This window comes from Amphiura filiformis, chromosome 8 (assembly GCF_039555335.1).
Source record: "Amphiura filiformis chromosome 8, Afil_fr2py, whole genome shotgun sequence".
NCBI classification, from domain to species: Eukaryota; Metazoa; Echinodermata; class Ophiuroidea; order Amphilepidida; family Amphiuridae; genus Amphiura; species Amphiura filiformis.
In genome coordinates, this window is record NC_092635.1 from 31,401,398 (window position 1) to 31,427,438 (window position 26,041).

Below are 26,041 nucleotides of genomic sequence, written 5' to 3' on the forward strand. Positions count from 1 at the left end.
GTTAATGAAAAGTTTTGAGTAATATGACGTACACATTTTAGCAGAATATTAATATTTAACTTTTTTTAACATAAAATATAGCTCACACATTTTAGTACTTTAACTTTAGAACTGGAGTACTGAAGCTCATTTGAGTACTATAATTTTGGAATTTGAGTACTAAAACTGTTAAGTTTGAGTGTTTTAACTGTAACTCACTAAGTGCAACTCAGCATAAGCATGATAATATGCGACACGATCAAGGGGAATGAGTCGGATGTCGCTAATATTGATTTTGAGATATTGGCAAAGAAAGTGTTAAAATTCTTTTGTTTTATATTGTTTTCAGTGATTGATAAATTGACTTAACTTCGCAAAGAAAAGTCATATCAACATGGGGTTTTCAGTTCCTGAAAGCTCTAAATGTCTTCTTTAGAAACATATGTAAAACTCATTTTCGACCAGTGTCGACATGCGACTCATTCCTCTTGATCATGTCACATAATTATGTTAACCATGACCTAACAATCACTTTGCCACCCATCACATACCAGGTATTTCAACATTTTACTGAATTGGATATCAAGATACCCATAATCAAATGATCTCAAATGATTTCTTACCTACAACATATCTTACATAACACCTCAATAGCACTACAAGGACATGGTCAAAGACTGTCTGAAACAACACAGCACATCCCGATTAGTAGTATGGATTTCAAATGGTTGAGCATTGCAGCATGAGTTAACATACCATGATAAATATGAGTATAAAACTAGCCCTAATACATACAAGTTTGGACAGAGTAAACACAAAATGTTTTAATACTACTACAAATGGCAAATCAGAGCACTAGAATTTCTTACATGTCATTACTGTAATGTGCATAGTTGGGCACTATATAAGTCTAACTACAAGTTTGAGTGCAAAAACTACTTATATATAATCATTGTAAGAAAAATATGTACTCAATACAAGAAAACTATCTACAACTTGACACAAAACAAAAGAGTTGTTATGCATATGACACCCACATCCTACCATTGCTTGCAAACTCATCTGGGCCAGCACCTGATTAATACATCTGCCTTATTATAGACACTATTGGCACAACACATGCAAGAAGATCGTAAACAAGCACATAATTGAAATTTGGCAGATGCTCTGCAATACCATTGTGAGGTAAGCACACACATGGCACAATCCCACTTCTGGATCTTTGGTGGATCTAATCCAATAATGATTATGCACTATATGTTATGCTTCAAACAACAAGGAAAATATATGCTGGTTACAGGTGGGTGACCCGATTAACAGTCTCTTATTCCCCCTCCCACTTTCCCCATCAAAATTCAGATTTTGGTATCAGATGAAAGCTCATTTTTGCCCATAGCCCCAGTTAATTTTATGCATGCATGTTTTTTGTTTAGGCAGTATGAACAAGATCATGCTACAGTAGAAATTTCAATTGAATGAACACAGCTTTCAACAGTTGTACACGATTCAAACGTGATCGCATATCATATTTTTCAAACTACAACGCGAATGCACAACCTTGGACATAATACTAACCAATCACGAGTGCGTCGGCATTGTTGCATTCTGTTCTGCATTACACACACACAGTTGCACAAGCTGGTGTACATTGCATATGTAGTATACACATAATTTTTTTTGGTGCTATGTCAGGCAGACTCAGGCTGTGTTCATTCAATTCAGACACTGTGATACACATTTTTGCTACTAGAATCCAAATAAACCGCTGTAGCAATTTATCTCAAAACTTGGGAATGTTTGGGTGATGACACCATGTCCATGTGAAGTAAAAAACATCATGTTACAATAAATTGGACCACACACATTTAACCAAATTTCTTACCAGACTACCAACATACCTAAAGCAAGCAATAATCAGGTCTATCCACTTTTTTATCATTATTATAAAAGAAAATTACTTCATCCATTAAAAATCTCAATTCTCGATCACGGTCTAAAAATTAACACGTTCAGCAAGATCAATTTAGTGTTCTTTACTAAATATACTCTAATTTCCATGATTACTTGAAACTCAATTAGAGAAAACAAACATATGGTTGCATTGGCACACAAGTCAGCAATTCAGGGTGATGAATTTGGCACTTATCTTAAACACTACACTACAAAGATTGCTCAAAAATCAATGTGGTTAACATCTGAGTCATGTTGTATTATTCCAAATGGCAGTGTTTTTACATATTAAAATGGTATACTTACAGGGTGCAAACTTGATAACCCTCCTCTTTTAGTTTATACTATAACGAACCAGGACTATACATCAACACACACCTGCATGCCAGTGGTGGGGTCAGTTCCAATAATTGAAACTTAATCCCGGAGTCACTTGCACAGAAGGTTCTAGAACTTGAGAACAAGTCCTCAAACGTTCAAAATTTGTAGTTACTACAACTGGGTAGGTTACACTACTGTCAGGCAGTATTAAATTTTTACACACAATCCTGCCCTTCTGGGTAACAATTTTAGTACATGTGACTTTTAGATTTGAATATTCAACATACTTTTTCGTACTTCGGCCAGTAACTTATTACAATTATCACAGCCCAACTGACTATTTAAATAAAGTCCTGTTACATTCACACTACCTCTGTGGAAGGTATTGGAAATATGGGGAGCATGAACTTTAAATGGAATAAACATATCAGACAGCTCCATTTGAATTTTATACGCCCTCCTGAGAACGATTCAACCTTAAACTTCCACAGATCCAGGCCGAGTTTCAATGGGCTCCATTTGAGATTCATATTCCCTCTGCTGAAGATATTGCCAAAATCTTTCACAGGGGGAGTGTGGACTTTAAATGGATAACATAATGTGCTATTCTTCAGATTAATTTTACATCAGGTGTACTTCTTTAAGATCAACTACTTACAAACATGTGCGCGAGCTAAGCACTCAATATGTAGCACCAGGACTGAATAACTTAGATGCCTCCATGGAAGCTACAGCATACATTTGTACTAGTATTATATTTAAAAACAAATACAAACATTACTTATTGTAGGGACAAAACTAGCCCCTTCTAAAGACAAATTACTTTCCTGGTTTCAAGATGTGGTCTTCTTGGAAGCACCTAAGCTACTCTGCCAACGGGGAGCTCTCACCAGCCTACATAATGAAGAAAACAAAAACAAAACAAACTTAATAAAATGGGACATTAATGTATTTGAAGGAATATATGGAGATTTTAATTTTATTATTTATTCAGAATAATTTCCAAGATATGTAAACTAAGTCTCAGTGGTTTGCTCAGAAGTGAAAACACTATGAGGAATGTCCCTCATAACAAACTTAAAATTAAAAAGAAAATACTGAATTTGTAGACTAATACAGACTATTTATCAAGAGTCAAAGTCCCCATGCTTTATATGCTGTGAATTCTCGCATATTCATGAAGACTGATCGTTCGTGTTTAACAATAATGTCAGCATGCCAACATGTATTCGCGATAGAGTGTTGCCTGTCTTTGTGTTTATGCGAAAGACCGTAAAAGCATGCAGTTTTGTCTGTCGCACTTAATGGAACATGCACCAAATTTAGCTTCAATGTGGCCCTCATTTATCAGGCGATGCTGAGACTTTCACTATTTGGGAAAAAAAACAAGCAAAAGAAGGCAAAAAAGCAAACACAACAGTTAGTACAGGAAATCTTTAACTGTTTACTGCAGAGTGAAATAAACACTTGCTCCAGGAGATTGTTCCAAGCAATACCTGCTCAGTAACAGAAACTGTCTTTGAAGGAATTGCTATGCCAGGATTTATTAATAGTGAATGAGAAGTTTGAAAACAATGTCCAGAACTGCAAAGGAAGAGAGAATACACAAGACAAATTAGACATTATTTTAATATACAAGCACAAGAGCCAAATAAGAGCAGCGAATAGTGAGAGAAGTAATGCCGACAGATGCTAACTTGGCAGCAGACATTTTCCAGTTACCTGTGCCCATGAGCAGTGCTAGAGTTTGCACATCAGCAAGAAGCTTGATATACTAAGTGAGATGCAACATGAAAACAAAGCAACAATAATCCAGAGTGGGCGAACAAAGGTGATGTAAACTGAGGTCAATCTATGTCCAAATCCAAATTGACATTGAGAAAGAACATTACTTGTTAGTAAATGAGACGTAAGTCTAAAATGTAAAATTCTTCAGTTTTGCTGATAATAGGTTGGAGAGAAATTAGTCTGTAGTTAATGTTACTGAAGATGAAATCACTTCAAACAATGTAGTTAAAGCATCTACGAACGTTAATGTTGCATGAGATCATTCAGATCAATTGAAAATATGAGCAAGTTGGTGAGACACGACACTCAAGATGTCAAACAAAAATGTAATGCTGTAAAACCAAAAAAAAAAAAAAAAAGTGCAAGCTTGTTTCTTTTCCTGAGAGGATGGCATGAATATTGAAAAAAAAAAAAACCTTGAAATTTCACACTTCTTAGATGTGGCGTTTTTTGTGTTGACTACAATGCCTCCTCCTTTGGGGCTATTTCACTTGGAGCCGTCCCTAGATGACAGCTCTTTAACCCTAACCCTACACATGGTTTTTTGGCTATCGGAAGGGAAATAAGGAACGAAAAAGGAGAGAAGATGAAGAAGAATGTCACTTGGCACCCCGGGATTCAACCTCGGACCCCTCGCATGCCACGCATGAAGATCCCCAGCATGTAGCTACACAGGTGGCGTTGGCCCGCCAACGACTCCCTGGGTATATATGACTTGGTCTGATTGCGTCATCAAGTCCCGTGGAATGCATGCACGCAGAGTGGTTTTAATAGTGAGCTTTAGTGAGTCCTAGTTGGGTTAGGGTTAAAGGAGCACTCTGTCACATTTGGCCTGAAAGGGGTATTTGGATATTTTATAAACTTGGTCTTTAAGGCCAGTGGAAACTGAATTGGCATTAGCAAGACATCAACATGTACTTAGTTTTGGAGGAGTTGAGAAATAAGCCATTAGTGGACACCTAAAAAGCAATGGTATCATTTAATACAGCTTGAAGGTGTTAGTTCACCTTGTCCTCAAAATATGAAGATTATTATTAGTCAGTAAATGAGACATACAGGCTGAGTCAAAAAGAAGTAAACTCATGTTTGAGGGGCTGTAACTCGAGATCAATAAGAAATTTGCTAAACATGAAAATACCACTGGAAAGAGCAATTTCTACACGTCTAAATCAAAAAAAGAATTGTTGCAATTGCTCAACGCAAACTCAAGTTATACTCATTTGAATACAACCACCCATTTTTGTAGCTGCACACGGTATCACTTCCCAAGTAGGGGCCTACCTATTATATTGATTTGTAAGGCGATATTCAAATGAAAATAAATTTATGTGGCATGTGTGGTTTCAATCAATAATTCCTACATGTTAAAGGGCTCTTTTCAATATGAATTTTACCTCATTTCACTACATTATAATAAAACGGTCCAAATAAGGACATGGCACCACAATTTACTGCACGGGAGCGCAAGATTCTGTCGATGAAGTATCATGAAAGTTAGAGTCCAACTGAAGTTCAGCGTTTTAGAGTCCCACTGAAGTTCAGCGTTTATTTCGTCTCCAATTTCCCACAGATAACCGGGTTTCATGTAAGGGAGCAGTATAAAAGAATGTGAACAAGTTCATGTGCATGGGACACTAAGGAACAGACAGCCGGAAGTTTCAAGCAGACCACGAACTGCTAAATCACAAGTAAACATTGCTAGAGTTAGACATGCGTTACAGCAAGACCAAATATCAGCTCAATCCTTTACCCAACATTCCCCAATCAAGCTTCTGCGGATCGTTCGTAAGACTTGAATTGGTATCCCTACAAACTATAGTACCGTCATGGACTTTGTTGAATATTAATTAAAAGCAAAAGTTGTCTTTTCAACAATAAATCCTGTCAGCACTTTGCTGATTCGTCGAAATTGAAATGGATGAAAATCAATCAGCCGTGTGCAGCTACAAAAATGGGTGGTTGTATTCAAATAAGTATAACTTTAGTTTGCTGTGAGCAATTGCAACAATTCTTGTTCTTATTTAGGCGTGTAGAAATTGCTCTTTCCAGTGATATTTTTTATTTTTAGCAGTCCTTGCAGATATTGAGTTACAGCCCCTCAAACATGAGTTTACTTCTTTTTGACTCAGCCTGTAAGTTTAGTATGTACAATCTTCAGTATTTTGCTGATAATAGGCTGGAGAAAAATTGGTTTGTTGTTAACGTTATTGAGGATGAAATCACTTCAAACAATGTAGTTAATGTTATTACCAAGGAAGGGATTTATCTCCCTTTTTGTGGGATAGGTACCACATTACTTAATTTTCAGGCATATCGGAATGTTGATATTGCAAGAGATAAATTGAAAGTATGAATAAGTTGGTGATAAATAATACATTCAAGGTGTCAAACAAAAATGTTGCTGTAAACCCAAACAAACGAAAGTGCAATTTGTTTTTGTTTTTCCTGTAAGTGGCCGACATGTAATAACGGTTTTCTATCTACGGAATTCATGTTCACTACATGATATGTAATATCTTATAAAATTGAGAAGAGTACAAAAAATGTGGGTCTGTGACACTTTGAAGTGTTTTACACATCTCTATATTTCATCAGTCAAATCGATTTACAAAATTTCTCATGTGACCACATCAATTTTATTATTATTGTTATTTACAGAATGTGAACAGGAGAACTCACAGCTCTGCCATGATTGTTCAAGGAGGGAGAAATTGTGCACTTCCAAATTATTTTGCCATACTTCTGGCAACTTGGATTGTAAGTGCATGCATTTATGCAATAATGTGTAATGAATTGTGCAATCAATTACTATTTATTTGATATAATTATACAAAGGAACAGTACATCACTATAATACATGATACATGCCATGTTTATACATATTATCAAAACATTATTATTATTATCAACCATTGAGACATGGTTTTCAAAAGACAACACAATAAATTTAACAAATAAGTCATTCCACAGTTTTGGGGCAAAGGTAGATAACACAAGTAACCAATACCGAGTCCTCTCTTGTACATGAAGCAGGTCGTACACTATTAGTATCATATCAAAGTCCATACTTTGGTTCTTGTACTTGTCATGATATCAGAATTTTGATGACTTACTTCATTTACGAGCAAGAGGTAAACCATGGAATGGCCCAAATGCAGTTACACTACCATTAATTATTAACATTCATGAGGCACCAGAAACAATTTTGTTTGATCTTTGCATCGATCTTTGATGCTGCTTTGATGCTTGTTATTAATGAGCTAACAGTTAATTCATCAAAATTAATGCTAAATTTATGTTAGTCAATGTCAATACAGACAAAGAAACATATTTATCACAATTAACAATAGTCATTTAATTGTTTTCATAAATAAAAAGGATTGGTCAAGCACCAATGGTCGATCGAAAGATCAAACTAATTTGTTTCTATTGCCTAAGTAAAATTAATATATCCATATCGATATCACTTGGAACACTGCATTACAAAATAATTTTCATCGTCACTCTCATTAAGATCACAAAAGATACAAAGTTGTTGCACAGGAGAAATTTTTTGGATTAGAATAAAAAGCCATTTCAATCTTCAAATGATGCACTAAGAATCACATAATAGCCAAAACTTTGCATCACTCCTAGTTATTCGCTGTCAAAGTGATGTAATAATCGGATTAATAGCAATAGGGTAAAACAATTTTTGAATGTATCGCGCTGCACTACAAGCACATTGTACTCATCGACATTCCCCCAGAGAAAATGGTCTAGCGACGGCCCTGGAGGTACACCATCATGTATGGCGTCATGAGTGCAAACAACTCTGGTGGTAAAGGTACCATGGGTGCAGCATGGGTGAGTGCATATAAATTGGGGGTTAGAGGTACCATGGGTGGATGGAATGGCATCTGGGGAGGGTGAAATACTAATGGCATTGAGGGAGGGGGCTGATAGAATGGACTAATTGACCTTCCTGAAGCATTTTGTAAGACGGCTGCTGCAGGACCTGCTGGCAATGTGAGGGTTGATGATCCATGTGACCTAGCTAAAGCATTATGAAGGACCGCTGCAGCAGCATCTGCCTGTGGATTGAGGGTTGATAAAACGTTTGACCTAGCTAATGCATTTTGTAGGACCGCTGCTGCAGCTTCTGCTTGTGGAGAGAGGGTCGATGAACCGTCTGACCTAGCTAAAGCATTTTGAAGGACCACTGCGGCAGCAGCTGCCTGTTGAGAGAGGGTTGATGTGGATACATTTGCAATATCTTCTACAGATTCATTTACAGATGTAGAATAAGATTCATGTACATAACTATTAGATATTAATGAAACTGATCTTGTAGATCTATTTCTTCTTGTTGATGATACTTTTGAAGAGAAATCTTCTTTAGTTGTCTTTTCTGACAGGTTAGACTGACCTTCATCTAGGCTTGGTGTTCCTGATGAAGCAGGAGGACCAGCTCGTTGGTTTGGTCGTAGAGATATTTGTTGATTTCCCTCAATGCCGCTCCATCTTCTCTCTCTTTGCCCGGGTTCTGAATAACAATAAAAAGAGTGAACACAAAATTTCACACATTGGCTAAAAAACTGCCAACTTGCTCTATACGGCAAATCAACATTGTTTGCTTGTTTCCACACTTTTCTATAGAAACAGGAGCTTGTTGGTCGGATTAAAAAAGACCATGGTCAAACCTGCATTTAATTAGCTTAATAAAATACATTACCCAAACAGGTACAAACTAGGTATCGTATAACACTGCTGTATCGGTCCATACATGTTTTAAAATAGTTCATAAATGTGAAGAAACTGTTAAAAAAGTTTTTTATCATAGGCAGGTCCAATATTTTGAGTAGTGGATGCCAGTGCACCCTCCGTATATCCAAATTTTGAATGAAAAATAAAGCAGTAAAACTTTTCCCCGTAATTTTTAAAGGGTCAGTCTGTGGAGGACAACCAAACCAATACTTTTAATATTGCTCTACCTGGGACTTTGGTCAGGAGGGAATGAACGGAAAAGTCACCTGGAACCAGGTAAATGTGAACATACCTCTGTTCTGTGTGTTGAACTGTGGTGGTCCTGCACCTAACAACCCTGGCGTTGGCGGTGAGGATTCTTGGGCTGATTCTGGTATTGCAGAGAACGTTGGGCCTGGCCATGTGTTGAGGCGTCTTGCTCTTGAGTTGCTGTGATGAGTTTCTACTATTGGTTTGACATGGGGAGGCAGGTGGGTGCATTGAATCAATTCTCGTGGGTCTTCATCATTTCTCTGCATTAAAAAAGAATCATAATATAAACAGGTACATTTATGAGTAGGGTGAATTTCTGCAACAGCTTTGGCATGTGGAGGTAGGTGAGTGACTTTAATACCCCATATCTTGGGATCGTAGTAATTTCGTAGTAGTGTTGCACTCTACCGAGTGCCGACTAACTAATACAAAATATACAAAAATGTATATACATAAGCAGTAGGAAAAGATAAATAATGCAAAATAATTAGGTAAACTCTAAATCATAATCACTGAATAACAGTCTTTTGAAGAAGCAAGACTTACAGAGAATCGTGCTTGATATGACAAGTATAGTTTATTATTCAACTAATTGAGTGTACTTGCTTAGAATGCAACATTACAAAGTGTATTGTGTTTTAATTAATTATACTGTACTTTATTTATTATTCTTAAACACTTGAGAACATTCCTACAATCTTAGGGCTCATATTGAAATACCCTACCACGTTTTCACACAGAAAGAAGGCAGGATTCCCCTCGCTAAGCGAGCGCCTCAGGAAAGCTCGGTCATAAAACGGATGGATTACGCATCAGTGATACACCCTGCCCAGGATTTTAACAAAAGAAGGCTAGCACAGGAAAGCTGCAGGATGGCGCACACCTTCCTGTGTAAGGGAATTTCAATACGAGCCCTTATTGGTTCTTACCCGTGTGATATGACACAATATAATAAGGGTCAGCATGTGTGCATTGACACGATAAGCGTACTCGCTATTTGGACCAATCGGAGGCGCATAGTAACAACAGGACCGCTCGATTTTAAGCCCTGGGTAATTCCTTGTAAAATGTAGGATTTAATTTGATTGAAATTGGTAATACTTATGATATTTTTATTTGAATTGAAGTGTTTAATGAGAATAAATTAGGCAATACACCCGATGATTTGATTAGTACTTACATCTACAATGAAACCTGTATCACTGTTCAGGAATGTGTAATGGAGCATTATGGGGATCTGCTTCGTCAGAGGTGAATCATAACAAGATAGTAGGAATTCACGGCTGTACTTCTTGCAGTGTTTATCTGCAAAAAAGAAAAAGAAAATATATATACATAAAATAAACTCTGACATTTTAGCATATGTATATAACCAACGACGAGTGGAAGAGGCAGAAATTGCTGCACAAGACCGCAAGAACTATCTCACATGACAGGCAGAGTGGCCTACCCGGGCCAGTTCTATGAGATGGTTCCCAATCATTTTGATGCAGCTTGTACATGTAAATACTCACCCGACTCTTCACTGCTGAGTCTATCCCTACCATCCCTATCACTTGTCTTTGGTCTAGCGCCCTCTTGTGGTGATGTGTCTACTCTATCGTCATGTTGAGGTGCTACCTGAAAATAGAAGAATACATTAATTACCCTGATACATTATTACACACATGTGTGATACAGACCAAGTTGTTTATCTCAATAAGGTCAATTTCAGCACTTAAAGCTTCACAGTCATTTCATTAAGACCAACTTCTCAATTATTTTGATAGACTAAAATGAAGTTGTGATTAACAAAACCTGACCCTACTGAATTTAATTAACTGGAAACTGTTTTCTCTACATATTTTCTAACCCTAACATCATGATATAGGTTTAGGGCTCATATTGAAATTCCCTTACACAGGAAGGTGTGCGCTATCCTGCAGCTTTCCTATGCTAGCCTTCTTTTGTTAAAATCCTGTGTGATTATAACACTGCAATTAGCCACTTAAATTAGGAGCCAGCGCTTTCCTGGGTTGTGCGATGAGCCATAGTCAGTTTGTTTTCTTCCCATTCGTCATGGACCACTTCAAAAGGCAGGGTGTATCACTGATGCATATAATCCATCTTTATGATAAGTTTTATGACCGAGCTTTCCTGAGGCGTGGGCTTAGCGAGGGGAATCCTGCCTTCTTTCTGTGTGAAAGCGTGGTAGGGTATTTCAATATGAGCCCTTACCACAAATTAAAATACTACTGCTTGGGCACCTCCCTTCAGTCGTGCAGTGGTGGGGCAATATGTAAGGTGGATTAGCACCTCTGCCAAACCAAAGGATGGAGCATCGTATGTCCAAAAAGCAACCTTTGGAAATTAGACCAAAAAACACCACAGAACCTATGGATATGTTCAAGGTTTATGGACAATACAAATGGCAATTGCAAGCCGATTCTGAATGAAAAAAAAACCAGAGGTTACCATCTATAAATAAAAAATAAAATGGCATTACCTGATAGCTATGGTCTGTCTGGAGCCTGGTTGGTGCTGATGTACTCCGTTCCAGTGTAGGATGCATCTTGTGACTTTGAAGGTCATGATGAGATGACTTGTCCTCTATAACAAAAGATAACAGATGATACTGCTTAGGTAAAAATTAAAACCAAAGTGTGGATCACACTATATTTTCCATCATTTCCATGCTGTGAAATCCCTAAGAATATTTGCATCAAAGTTTACATCAAACTTGTGACTGGGTGTGTCAAGAAGTGCAAGTTAACTGTGTAAATCAAACTGATATACCGTAGAATTCCATCTACAAGCATATATGCCTCTAAATGAGGGTTTTCTTAAATAGCAGACACCCTCCACAAAAACATTACAATAGATTGGTCTTACAATAATCAGTTTGTACAGCCACCTGTGTCAGTAATATAGTTGTCCAAACTCAAAATAATGTTTTTGTGGAGGGTGTCTGCCTTTCGACTGACTCTTTCATCAAAAACAATAATTTAGAGGCATATATTCTTGTAGATTCTCTTGGTCGGGCTGACGTCACAAAGGGGAAATAGCCTTGTAAAACCAGTGTGCGCATGTGCAGCGCATGTGCAGTTCCCCTTTCTCGAGCTGGTTGCTAGGCGCGCGCTTGTGCAAAGGGGACAATGTTCCCGGATGTCCGACCGAGTGAATGTGATTCTACGGTAAAAGTTTTAATGCACATTTTGTGACTGTGTACAAGTGGATCATGTTGTAAAAGTCATGCTAATAAGATGCACTCTCCAATAAATACACAGCATGATATTTGTAATTTATGTGTTTTAAGTTTTAAATTAAAATTGTGACGGCATAGTTCACAAAATAACAGTCACATTGAGTAAGTCAGGTTATTGTAATGGCATGTTATTTTGGTTCACATCAAATGACACTTTAGTTTTGATGACCTCATCCAGAGGGGGGTGAATATCATTCCCATGATGCATTTGGGTGTCAAATCCTGGTCATTTGGCATTAAATAACTTGGTCTAGGATCAGCCACAACAACCTTAATTATAAATTTGTTCTGCATGCTTATTATGCAATTTGTTCAGGAAGATTCATTATAGGAGAAGGGGAGCTATACCTTATCCTTGAGCTACAAACCCATGCTATGCTCATGTACAAACATGTTGAATATACTACACAATCATCTAGGCATATGTGCCATGATCTGATCCAAGCAAACCAATGTATGACATTTTGAAAATGAATGATGTTGAAATCCCCACATCCCTGGCATACTTCGTTATGGTTATAGGAAAAAATATCTAATTGTTGATCATGAGAGCCAATTTGGTACACACGGTATGCACATTATATTTACGGAGCAAGCACAGCTTTTGAGAATTGACCAATCACACTTCGAAATATGGTTGTCGCTACGCAAGGTCAAGGTTTGATCGCGCGATTGTGTTATTCCATGAAAAGTATGCTGATGCAACAGTACGCAGAAGGTACATCCTCTCATGATCGAGAATTAAATATTTTGCCTATAAAAGTTTATAATCCCAAATTCATTATTGCTGATTTTGGTCTGATTGGATAAGATCATGTCACATGTCATTGGGGAACCAGCTACTTTTTTTGCATTGTAAATTGCTATTTTTTTAGGTTCACTGGTTCACACTACTCCTTCCACCATGTTATGTTGTCCACTACTGCATTCCCTTGTCAAACTAACAAAAAATACTAAAAAAGCTAAAAAACACAGCACATACACACTTTTAAAGCAAAAAAGAAAAAAGAAAAAAAAGAAGAGCAATAAGCAAATAAATTTCAAGTCCAGTGAGCATTCCTAATTTTCCCAATGAGTTTTGTGTGAGAAAAGATTGTTGTCAATTGATCTTTGTTCTTTTGTAAGATAAAATAGGGAAAATTAATAATAACAAAAAGGCCAACCTACTGTGACAGTACCAAGTTAGATATAAAAGTGTTGGTCAGGCAGTGGTTTTGAGATGTACGCCTGTTGGTGCTAGAAACCAGCTATGCACTAAGGAAAACAAGTGCACACAATAGGCGTCACTTAACTCATATTATCTTGGCACTTTATAATTACAAATAAAGTTCAACTCTGCCTAATTTCCACCTGTACTGTCGCATTGATTATTATTAATTTCCCCCATAAGACATATTTCTCTGCTGACATGTCCTCCTTACAAAAGAACACAAATCATCACTATTATTGTACTACGCTACTGCATGACTCTCTGCTACCATGCTACTGTACATCATGTACATGACAAAAGAAAATGCAACTTTTTGTTCATGTTTATTACTACCTGCTTCCTTGTTATTAATTAAAAAGGAAGGATCCAAAAAGGAAAGGCTGTGAGATGAAAAGATACAAAAACATAAAATTTAGTACTTGTTTAACATGTATAGGGTGTCACATAAAAAGCGGGTTCTAACGGATGTGGTAATATGCATTTTCAACCATTATTCCCAATTTACTTGAGCTATAATTTGCGAAGAACAAGAGTTCATTTGATAGTAATCATTTTGAATATATGATCTTGAATGTACAAATGGATGCAGGATAATTTTCCAAATTTCTGTTGACTTTTAAGTCGCAAAGTACTGGTTGATTGAACATGCACAATGCTCAATCAATGGAGTTTTTATAGCAGACTTACTGGTCTCATATTTTCTCAAAAATTGCATAAGTGGTCCTGCAACCATTTTTACAATCAAGGTAATACCTTTAAAATTGCTTGATTAAATACAACCTATAGCTAAAAGGTTGAAAAGGCATTTTAAGATATCCCCCATATTCGCTGGAACCTGCTTTTTATAGGACACCCTGTATGCATGATGTCTGCGACCTGCTCCGACAAAATGAACGTTAAGTTACAAGTTGGTAGTTTTGAGTTGATTTCCTTTGTTCGACACTTACCTATAGAAGCCAATGTCTTTTGTGAATGCCAAATTGTGAATGTTGTGCCCCATTCGCAAAGGACATACTACTGGCAACAGAATGCCCAATTCACTAAGACATACTACTGTCTTGTACAGGTGCACATCACACAAAGAACATCAACTCAGCAGTCAGGATGTCTTGAAACCACCAACTTGGGACTTTATGCTTATTTTGTAGGAGCAGGTCATCATATGGAAACGTTTTGGCAGTATTGTCTCATTTGATATAGACCTCCTCATCCACACACAGTGCAAAGTTCTATGTACACAATTCACTGGGTCATTGCACAGGAGATTAGGCTTGATCAATAATGCATAAGCACACCCAGGGAGTTTGCAATTAGGACCACTCCATTGTTGTGCATGGGTAAATTGGAGGGGGAAAGACACAATCAATATTCACAAACTGGTCATGAAGCATGTGTTGGTTGTTTTCTGTTTCTTACAAACTTTTATTACTACAAATTTTCCACAAATACCACAACAACTTACGTGTGTCAGGTCCTCATATATACCGCAAACGTAGAAAACATAACACACAGGAAACCCTATTACCCCTACAGTGCAAGTTCTGCGGCTCAAGCCGATTTGGCCTTAGGTCCGGTTGGGAGATTTGACATACGGATAAAATAAAATGCGATATTTTGTTGATTCACCACTCTGTTAAACCAGCAAATGACTTCCAGTGAAATTTAAATAGTATATCAGAACTAAAACTATCTTTTTGAACGCAAAGAAATGTTAAAATTAAATGAAATGATGTGAAGTACGTCCTTTCAATCAGCTGACTGAAGCGGTAATGGCGGCGGCGTCCCCAAGCAACGCATCCGGGATGTCGTGATGACGTCATGCTAATGGGCTATTTCCTGACCTTTTAATAACACGCATACCGATTGGATATTTTACATTATTGAATAGTCCGGAAAAAATATTTGACCTATCAGAATTGTTTTTATAGATACTTCTAAAGCAGATAATCAATTTTGCAATGCACTTTGGGAAAAAAGAATTGGATCATCAGCAACCGCGAGAGGGCCATTTGAATGTCGGGATTTCACTGGATTCACGCTAATTTTTGCCCTTTCGCATGTAAAAAAGGGTGATTTTGCAACATTTACACGACCGTCCTGAGAAATGAAAGCTTCTAAACACATTTTGTGAACGGATTTTGTGAGAAGAATGTGTATAGTTTTAAAATCTGAATGGGATTTTAATTGGATATTTTTATTTTATTCAGTAGAAGCTCGTTTAGTGAAAATTGGCCTGATTTCTCTATGTAACCACTTTCATTTTAATGATCCGAGAGCAAATGAGACAACATTCGCATATGAAAGTATCTAGGTGATCCGAGTAATTTAAAGGCCTAATTTCAATGAAGCTGGGCAATCCTGTCCCTCTCCCAAGGTTCCATGCTTGATTGATGATCTTCCAGTGCTTCCCACAAATCAAACCTCAGTGGTAAAACAAATCCCCAAACCTTCCAGCAGGACATCTCCAATTAGCTTCCAGTATTCATAAAGTACTGGATTTGAAAATGTCAAAATGTTAACAAATAATTTAAAGCCATAATTCTGGTTTCGGTTAGGTGCCAGAGATATTTCTTAAAACCAGATTTACAGGACCGGTACATTTAAAACTGAAAACTTTGACCTCCTTTTCTTCAAATTCTTGTCACAAAATCTGTAACCACTATTTGCTTACTAGTATAATCAACCCCACAATGCCACAGGGTCAAATTAAGGTTATCATTTGGGCATTGTCCACTAAAATTACTTAACATATTTGACATCATAACAATACCAATCTATCTTGAATGGAGTGCAACACAAAATGTTTTCCATTTGCCAGTCTTGTACAACTTATTCTTACCTTCCTCCTTTTTCTGTACATTATTGTTAGCGTCGTCATCAATCAGTGTTGTGCCCAGTGATGCAGACCCATCCCCACTGTCACTTACTGTAATATTTGTTTCACACTGTAAAATATAGAAGGAAAGGGAGGAACATGTGATAAAGTTAAAAATAATGATTCATTAGACAAAACCAGTTTTTCTCTCAAATTGCCACCATGATACAATGAACACCATACATGTAGGAATACTGCAAAGTTTTGAAACTTACCACTCAGCAGTTCAATACAAGAGATATATTTTGTTGAGGGCAGTATCAGATCTTGACATACCTGTGTGCTGTTCTCATCAGTGATGTTACTCCCTGTCCATTTCTTAGCCCTTAGTTCCACGATTTGCAACAGCTCAATACGATGCGACAACTTCTTGCTGTGGTCCAATATGATATTTCTGATGCTTGCAAATATCTTGTTCATTCCATCTGCAACACAGAGAATAAAGGAGGAATCATTGGATGCAAACAGATTTGGGTGCATATGTTTGGGTGATTAACAACAAACCTTGTATGTATTTTACAGACATTTGGGTACATCCCTACATGCAAGTTTGGGTTATTTTGTAGGAATCTTGGCTGCATTCTCATACTTTTGGGTGTAATTCTTGTTCATTCCACCTGTAATAGAGAACGCTTGTTAAACAATAGCATATTACATGTGCCACCTGCGTTCCGCTAATGAAACACATAAAAACACAACACAAAATGGAAGTCCACACATGTTTGAGTTGAGTGACTCATGAGTGACTAAGAACATTGAAAGTTAAATGAATCTGCGAATAATTATGTACAGTCTTGATACCTCGGTTGTGTAAAAAAAAAAAAAAATAGAAATAGTCCAAAATTTAATGATCTTTGGGAAATTGGTGTGATTTGAATAGTTGCTAAAAAGATATATTTTGATGGGTACCAATCACACAATTCTATCCAAATTGAAAAGATAGTGGTTAGTAACAAAATCAAAACTCGACCGGCGGTCAACCGCCTGTTCAACCGTCCGTTCTATTGTCCATCACTGTCCTCTGCTATTGTTCTAAACAATGGAAACCGGACAGAATCGCCGGTTGACCACCTGTCGAGTTTTGATTTCATCCCTTAGTGCTTACTGATTGATGACCACTCACTACAGGCAAGTAAAACATCTCAGGCTAATCAAGTTTACACTATGTGACCTTCTTGTTAAGCATCTTTGAAACTGCACTAACTTACACCAAAGTTTGGATGATTTGGAATTTACACATGTGAGGCATTGATCACATTCAAACTAACAAAATGTATAGGTCATTTATATAAACTCCAATGTTCTTAATCATGTGGAGAGTTACCATAACTTGAATCTTAAGGTTATTGCATCATGGCATTACGAATGAATACCCAAAGTACCCACTCACTCACCCATTCACTCAATTGTCCAATCAACAAATCAATCTCACCTTTATTATAATCTTCCATCTCTTTGCCATGGGTCTTGAGGAGATGACACAAATTGCTGATTCCGAACGCAAACTGCTTGTGGTTGTTGCTTACAAGGAATGAGTAACTGACATTGATAGCTCGCCACGTAGCCAACATAACTTTTACAGGCACTCCAACTTCTTCATCATCACTATGGTCTGTGCTGTTGTTATGATTATATCCATTATTCCGATTCTTGTCACCTTCAGCAATGTCCTGATTTGTGTCTTGCATTCTGTGTTTGGCAGTAATTCGTTCCAAAGCTGCTTCTAGTTTTTTCACATGAGGAGGTATGGTGTGTGTTACAGCCATGTGAGCTTTTTTAATAGCTTCAAGTTCTGCTTTGGCTGATGACAGAGTACGCTTGACACGTTCCGGCGATGACCCAGTTGGTACTGCTGGAGCAGTGGTGTATGGATGGCTTTGTTGGCGTGCTAACCGTGCTACAGTGTTGGCTTGGTTTAATGAAGCTGTATCTGTAGGTTCTGTCTGAGTGTGGAGTGTGTCCTTTGTGTCAAGTGATGGACTGGAAGGATCATCTACGCATGGACTTTTTGGCCTAATTACTGAAGGGGAAGATCTCTTGGAAGTAATTGCAGAAGGTGAGGTTACTTGAGGACCAAACCCAGGAGGTGCTTTTAGTATATTTCCTGAGGTAAAACCTGGGGGTGGTTGTCTTGCGCTAAATCCAGGTGGAGGGTGTCTGGCCATATAGCATGGTGATTTGGACATTATGGTCAGATCAGTAGTTGCCGGTTCTTGCATGATCAAATCCATACTCTTTGTTTGATTTGATTGTCTTGTTGTCTTCATTTCTGTATGCAGCACTGGTAATTGAGATAGTCCCGGTAGTGGGTTTCTTGCACTGAAACCAACAGGTGGATTGGATTTGCTTTTGACCGTAGAGAGACCGGGTGAAGGGCTTCTTCTGGTGAGACGGCTAACTTGAGATGTTTCCGAACTGGTCTTCTCTGTAGATTTCTCCGGGGAGAATCTAATGCTAGAACTAGGAATGGGTGATGTTCGTGGATTGGATGTGGCTAAGGAGAAACCAGGTGGAGGGCTTCTTCCAATGACAACTTGAGATGTTTGAGAGCTGCTTATCTTTACAGGGTTCTCAGAAGAGAATTCCCCTGCTGCAATAGCACTGGACCCAGCTTCCACTGATGTTGGAGAGATTGGATCCACCCTGTTTTTGACCACAGGGGATTTATTTACCAGCTTCCTGGTACTGAATCCAACAACAGGTGAAACTTGAGAAGTGTCCTCTTGTTTTGTTTCACTGACAGCTGTTATCATTTTGGGATCTGTACTCTGTTTGCTATCTACATAGTTCTCTTCCTTCGAATCCAAATCTTCTTTGGAGTTATCCTCAAATTCATGTTTCATCCCATTTTTTCCATCTGATGAGCAACTTGAGTCGGATAAGGTTGGAGAGGCAAGCCCTGGACGTCTTGAGTTCTGCCAGTCTCTTCTGGCCTTTGCTTTAGTTATGATAGCTTTCTGTGTTCTTTCGCCAACTTTATGGGGCATGGTCACTGGACTCTTAGGGGATGGGCTCTGTAGAGCAAATTGAATCTTATCTGCTGCAACAGGAGAATTGTATGTAGATGTGAGTTGGGACCCTGAAAAGGCATTTCTTGCGCTAAATCCAACTTTTTGTGGCGGTGTGGTAGGGGTTCCCTCACTGTTAGTTACAGCTGTTGAGCTTTGACCTGTAGGGTAAATAAAAAGAAAAGTATGTTTTAAAATTTATCATTCAACTGGAAACACTCATGGATTCTGGCGCCTGACCATACTCAAACAAGAAACTCAACTCAACATCAGTGCAAGCTCTAGTGCACGTACATGTAGTATTAAAGCCATAATGTGTGGTTTACTCCACAGTGACACCCTTAAATTTCAGTCAGTGTCTTAGCTAGCCACATTGTCTGCCCATCATTTTTGACGAGGAATTTGCTCCTGGGACATGCAAAATGAATGCCTTTGACGGATGCTTCATTATACTTGTAGGAGTTGAGAAAGGCTATTGACCTTGTTAGTAAACCAGATTTGCAAAACAAGACCATAGCATCACACAAACTCTTTGAACCCCAATGTGCTGTAGAAGTCTGGTAATTTATGTTTTAAAGGTCAAATTAGTCAGGCAATTTTATTCAATTGATGGGGAAACCTCAATTTCTAGCTAGGACCTTTCACGGTCGAAATATTAGTGATGGCTGAAATGTCTCGCGCATGCATGAATCATTTGCATATAAACTATGCATGTATCGTTATTTATCTTTAGTTATACAAGTCTTATTTATACCTCACTGCAAGAAGCTCCACTCAGTAATGATCGGCAAGCTAATACAGGTCGCTGGAATGATATCATATAGTGATAATTTTCTTTATTTATAGGAGACATATGTGATTGTCAAAACTAACATTTTGTTGAAACAAAATAAGAATTAATTCTTTATGGAAAACGCTCATTATTGCTTTAAATCGAGCATGTTTACTCAAAGAAATGGCCACATTTACATGCACAATCAAAGGTGGTACGTCTGTACACGCGCCAAGAAACTCCAGCAAAGTACTTACGTCACTCTCCTGGAAGCCAATTTAGCCAAATGGACTGAGACATGTAGTTGCATTGGTCAACTTTTAATTGGGCTATTTTTGAAGATTTTCACCACTACCTATGACCATTTCCTGTCTCATACATTGTAGAAACCAATGGTTAAGAGAAAAAAAAGGGCTACTTTCCGGTGATTTAACCCTGCTCTCACCTTGTACTTGGCTTTTTTGTTCCATATCAGTGCCACCATCACTTCTGACTCCTGATACATCCATCTGTGAGCTTTGGATTTTGTTGGATGTTGATGATGTGTACAACTTTCTAGCACTAAATCCAATAGCTCCATCTTCACTCTGATGTCTTATCCTGCCAGACGAGATTGGTGATTCAGATCTTTGATCAGATGATGGAGTTGACCTTCCCAAGTTCATCTGTCCCAATTTTCTAGCGCTGAATCCACCTTGTCCATCACTGTCCCCACTCTGATGTCTTGTCCTCCCAGACGAGATTGGTGATTCAGATCTTTGATCAGATGGTGGAGTTGACCTTTCCAACTTCATCTGTCCCAATTTTCTAGCGCTGAATCCACCTTGTCCATCACTGTCCTCATTCTGATGTCTTATCCTTCCAGACAAGATTGGAGATGGAGATCTTTGATCAGGTGATGGAGTTGACCTTCCCAAGTTCATCTGTCCCAATTTTCTAGCACTGAATCCAACTTGTCCAGCACTGTCCTCGCTATGATGTCTTATCCTCCCTGACGAGATTGGCGATTCAGATCTTTGATCAGGTTTTGGAGTTGACCTTCCCAAGTTCATCTGTCCCAATTTTCTAGCACTGAATCCAACTTGTCCATCACTGTCCTCACTTTGATGTCTTATCCTCCCTGACGAGATTGGCGATTCAGATCTTTGATCAGGTTTTGGAGTTGACCTTCCCAAGTTCATCTGTCCCAATTTTCTAGCGCTGAATCCACCTTGTCCATCACTGTCCTCACTTTGATGTCTTATCCTCTCAGACGAGATTGGCGATTCAGATCTTTGATCGGGTGGTGGAGTTGACCTTCCCAAGTTCATCTGTCCTAATTTTCTAGCGCTGAATCCACCTAGTCCATCACTGTCCTCACTCTGATGTCTTATCCTCCCTGACGAGTTTGGTGATGGAGAGCTTTGATCAGGTGGTGGAGTTGACTTTCCCAACTTAATCTGTCCCAATTTTCTAGCGCTGAATCCACCTAGTCCATCACTGTCCCCACTCTGATGTCTTATCCTCCCAGATGAGAATGGTGATGGAGAGCTTTGATCAGGTGATGGAGTTGACCTTCCCAAGTTCATCTGTCCCAATTTTCTAGCACTGAATCCACCATGTCCATCACTGTCCCCACTCTGATGTCTTATCCTCCCAGATGAGAATGGTGATGGAGAGCTTTGATCAGGTGATGGAGTTGACCTTTCCAAGTTCATCTGTCCTAATTTTCTAGCGCTGAATCCAACTTGCCCACCATCACTGTCCTCGCTCCGATGTCTTAATCTTCCAACAATCTCTGGAGGTGAATTTTGATTATCTTCCCGAGGTGATGTCGACATGGCATTCAGAGCAGCCCCAGCTGACAGTAATTCTTCTGCAAGGCATTTGAAATGCGGAGCGACAGGGGATACTGAGGCTTTGCGAGTAGGCTGAAATAATCAAGAAGAAAATTTTATCATTATTGTGTAACTGCCATAGAGAAACCGCACATTTGTTGCTTTACATTAGGGGTGGGGTATGAGTGTTTGAACCTTAGTATTTTTTGTGGGACATGAGAGCACATCAGAAATATCAAATTGCATTCCGAATACGAAGAATGTCCCTGATATCAAATAATTTTAATTTTTTTGAAATTCACAATATAATACACATTTTTTATGGCAAATTATTCAAAATTGATATTTTTAATCAAAGTAAACTTTATTTTGTCCCCAAAACAACAATATAAATTAGGTCTTTTGGGGAAAAAATATATATATCTTCAATATGAAAAGGTCAAAAATTTCAATTGATGGTCGGCTTTTCATCCCAGCAACATACACTTTAAAAGTACATATTTAAGTTTAATTCGAGGACTGTTGTATCAAAAATCTGTCATAAAATTTGTTTTATATCGCGAATAAAAAAAAAATCAAAATTATTTGATATCAGAAAGACATTCTAAAATGCAATTCGATATGTCTGATCTGCTCATGTCCCACAAAAAATACTGTTCAAACACTCATACCAGAGCCCTTAATCTTTACCAATCTCTCATTTTGCCTCATATTACTTATTATTAAGTTTGTGTCTGGTCTCCATTTCCAAGTTGATTGATACGTTGGAAAAAATCCAGAGGAGAATCACACAAAGTTCTACAAAGATATTGAAGATCTTCCTTCTTATTCTGAGAGGCTTGTAGACCTTAAATTAATCAAGCTTGATGATGTTTACAAGTGTCAACGATTAGTCTTTGGATTTAAAATAATCAATGAGTTTGGGCCTGCTTCTTGCACCAAACTGCCAAATCTTCATCTTTCTGTATGTTTGTTTCCCTTCCACATCTTTGGAATGTTATTCCCTCTGAATATCGACACTGTGTCATTTCATGACCGGTATGATTTATGTACTTATTGTTTTTTTTATAATACAAGCAAAGAAAATCCAGATTTGTAAACCCAAACTGCATTTTTGATGGACTTTATTTCACATTAGGCGTGTTTCTATTGGGACCATTTACCGGTAAAAAGACGGTAAAGAGATTAATTCTGCTCAATAGAAACTGACCTTCCCCGCTATTTACCGGTAAACAGAGGCGAGTTTTTACCGGTAACATTTTCCTTCTTGAGGAAGGAAAATAGCGGGGATGCTTACCGGTAAACGTCAATAGAAACTCACTCCGTTCCGATTGAATGCGCATACAGGGAAGAAAACAGAAGTTGAGTCGCGAAATTGACCTCGGCATCATCAATGAGCTAGCTTGTTTATGTATTATACCATGATTATACCATTCCGTTCGCCAAAATTCTTAGGCCTAATCACATACAAATATTTGACTCATTTGCTATAAATAAAGTAAATGGAAGAAATATTCATAATGCATTATCCTTGCATTATACATATTATGCTAAATATTTAACATGACTAATTGAGTTATGATTTATGACCCTAGTAAAAGCCATGAAATAAAACAACAACAACAACATCAGCGGATGAATCCAGCTGTGCATGCTAAATAAATAGAAATCAACTCGGATCCAGCGGTGTGTGTGTGCTTCAGAAAATTAGAAAGATTTCATGAATTTAATATTATGTTGTTGATGTTAAAATACTATTCGCTAAAAAGAATATTAACTGAAATTAAACTGTGAAAGATTAAATTCTAAGACCTATTTTTTTTGCGCGCAACAATACTGAGTACTCACATCGATATCACTGAGGGGGATTTCCCAATGGCGTAATTTGATGTACAAAAAATGAATGAAAACGCTAATAAAAACATTATTCTTCAGTCTTCTTTTCTCGTGTTTGCTACCTCATTTTTAGCTAAACAATTAAGAAAATACTACAATATTAAAATCCACAATGCTTTGTGATTGACCCGGGGATTGACCCCAGTGCATGACCTTTCGCCGGCACACTTTTAAGGTGTGTCAATTGACGCTGTTCATCGAGTGTTTACCGGTAAACAATGTGCAATGGAAACTGACCGTTATCCGCCTTTCGCCGCTATTTGACGGCGAACAGTTTTACCGGTAAAATGCAGGGGACTCAATAGAAACACGCTATATTTAAAAAAATGTGTTAGCAAAAAATGGCAGCTGTGCACTCTCAGACATACATAGATATACAATACATACATAGTAAAAAAAAAGTGGCATAAACTTCTTTTATTCAAGTAAGACATAAAAGTATCTTTTCAAAGGCATGTATCAACTTCATTTTGTGTTAAAACAACAATTGACCCATTCCATGTCAACTCCAGGGATGTGCACCGCAGCACCTCTTCAATTTTTTTCTTTTTCTGTGTGGTGGTAGATATTGATGAGAAAGTAAAATCCCGAAAATTTGAGCTTCATACTCTATTTCGTTTTCCCGTGGCATCAATTTGAAATTTAGAGGGGTCAGCGTAAAAAATGTGTCGCAACGCGAAAGACGATGTTTGGAGGTCCATGAATGTATAAAGGGAACCATTTACAACTTTGAAAAGTATGTATCCTGGGGTACTTATTTGTGTAGAATTCAAATCTGGCATCAGAAAACTTGTAACTCCTTTACTTTAAAAGATATAGGGCCCTCAAAATGCAACTTCGTCCATCCAGGACCAACTTTGGGGGGTCAAAACTCCAAAAGTAAAAATAATTTTATTGTCCATATTTTTGCCAGTCAGAGCCCTTTGGTAGGACATTACTCTTATCCAATATTGAGCCTATTAGAATACTTTTAGCTGAGATATTACCCATGCAAAACCCCAATTGTACATTTTTTGTACATTTTGACCCCCCTGAAAACCAATGTCAGACATTTTGCCCCACCATCAACTTCAGGTATGTTAAAGATATGTCCTTGGACAACATTTCTGAGAGATATTGGCTTTGGGTCTCGATGGCTTCAACACATCAGTAAGGTTTGCATTCTCCATAGAGTTGTACACATTTTGATTTCGCATGTATAATGACTTATGTACAACTCTATGGAGAATGCAAACCTTACTGATGTGTTGAAGCCATCGAGATGACCCCTGGATGACCTCTGGTGACCTTGACCCACTGACCAATACAAACTTGTTCTGTCTAGGGTCAAGATGCACCCACCCACCAAGTTTGAGGAACGTATGCGACCCCTAGTCTCCGAGAAAATGGTATTTTGCTTGTTACGCATAAATTATGCAAATTAGGTACTTAATTAGCATATTTTGCGCTGAAAATCTAATCAGGATGAGAACATCTGGCCACGCTACTTCCCACCAAGTGACGTCACTGTACCCCATACGGATCTCCAGATAATCTGTTCACAAGGTATTTTGCTTATTACGCATATTACGCATAAATTATGCAAATTAGGTACTTAATTACCATATTTTGCGACGAAAACCTTCTATAAAGACCCCCAATGACCATCCCTCCACCAACTTGCATCACTGTATGTCTTACCAGTTCTGAGAAATTGCACTTGCAAGCTCGGACGGACAGAGAGACAGACAGACAGAGAGACAGACAGACGGACAACCAGGAAACATAATACCTCCGGTGGAGGCATAAAAAGGAGTCACTGATATATCAAAAAGCCAAAAATGTAACCCGTTTTTATTTTGCAGCACATCGCCATACCCCTGTATACAGTCTGCAAAACAATTAAGGTACCAGTCATTGTTACCCCCGTATATCCTAAACAAAGGAGGATATGTCATAATTAAAGCCAAAAACAAATAGCTGTATCTTTCAGCTCGGATTTAAGACCCAATTCGTTAAAATTGATCAAGAAATAAAGCACAATGATCCAAATCCTAAGGAAGATGCAAATTCAAAAGTTGCAGTTTCGCTCCATTACATGATTAAATGCCCTATTGATTTGTACATAAAGCATTGTCGAACAAGAGAACTAGCGCCATGCTTCCATTGATTAGCACACATAAACTAGCGACGTGCTTTCCATT

General features: G+C 38.0%; 1 protein-coding gene across 2 annotated transcripts in view; it reads right to left on the reverse strand.

The window, feature by feature from the left end:
- Nucleotides 1–2,555: 2,555 nt before the first annotated feature.
- LOC140158955 (uncharacterized) overlaps nucleotides 2,556–26,041 on the reverse strand; it is a 40,760-nt gene continuing 17,274 nt past the window's right edge. The window contains exons 3-12 of one of the 2 annotated variants that reach the window (XM_072182246.1): nucleotides 20,591–22,055; nucleotides 17,798–19,534; nucleotides 16,642–16,790; nucleotides 16,330–16,435; nucleotides 11,522–11,625; nucleotides 10,551–10,656; nucleotides 10,217–10,341; nucleotides 9,077–9,296; nucleotides 8,447–8,563; nucleotides 2,556–3,144 (exon numbers count right to left, since the gene is read on the reverse strand). In XM_072182246.1, the coding sequence (XP_072038347.1) occupies nucleotides 3,137–3,144; nucleotides 8,447–8,563; nucleotides 9,077–9,296; nucleotides 10,217–10,341; nucleotides 10,551–10,656; nucleotides 11,522–11,625; nucleotides 16,330–16,435; nucleotides 16,642–16,790; nucleotides 17,798–19,534; nucleotides 20,591–22,055 (4,137 nt within the window). In that variant the 3' untranslated portion in view covers nucleotides 2,556–3,136. Of the gene's footprint in view, nucleotides 3,145–8,446; nucleotides 8,564–9,076; nucleotides 9,297–10,216; nucleotides 10,342–10,550; nucleotides 10,657–11,521; nucleotides 11,626–13,792; nucleotides 13,871–16,329; nucleotides 16,436–16,641; nucleotides 16,791–17,797; nucleotides 19,535–20,590; nucleotides 22,056–26,041 lie in introns of those variants that run through there. The other variant, XM_072182248.1, reaches the window with a different exon arrangement.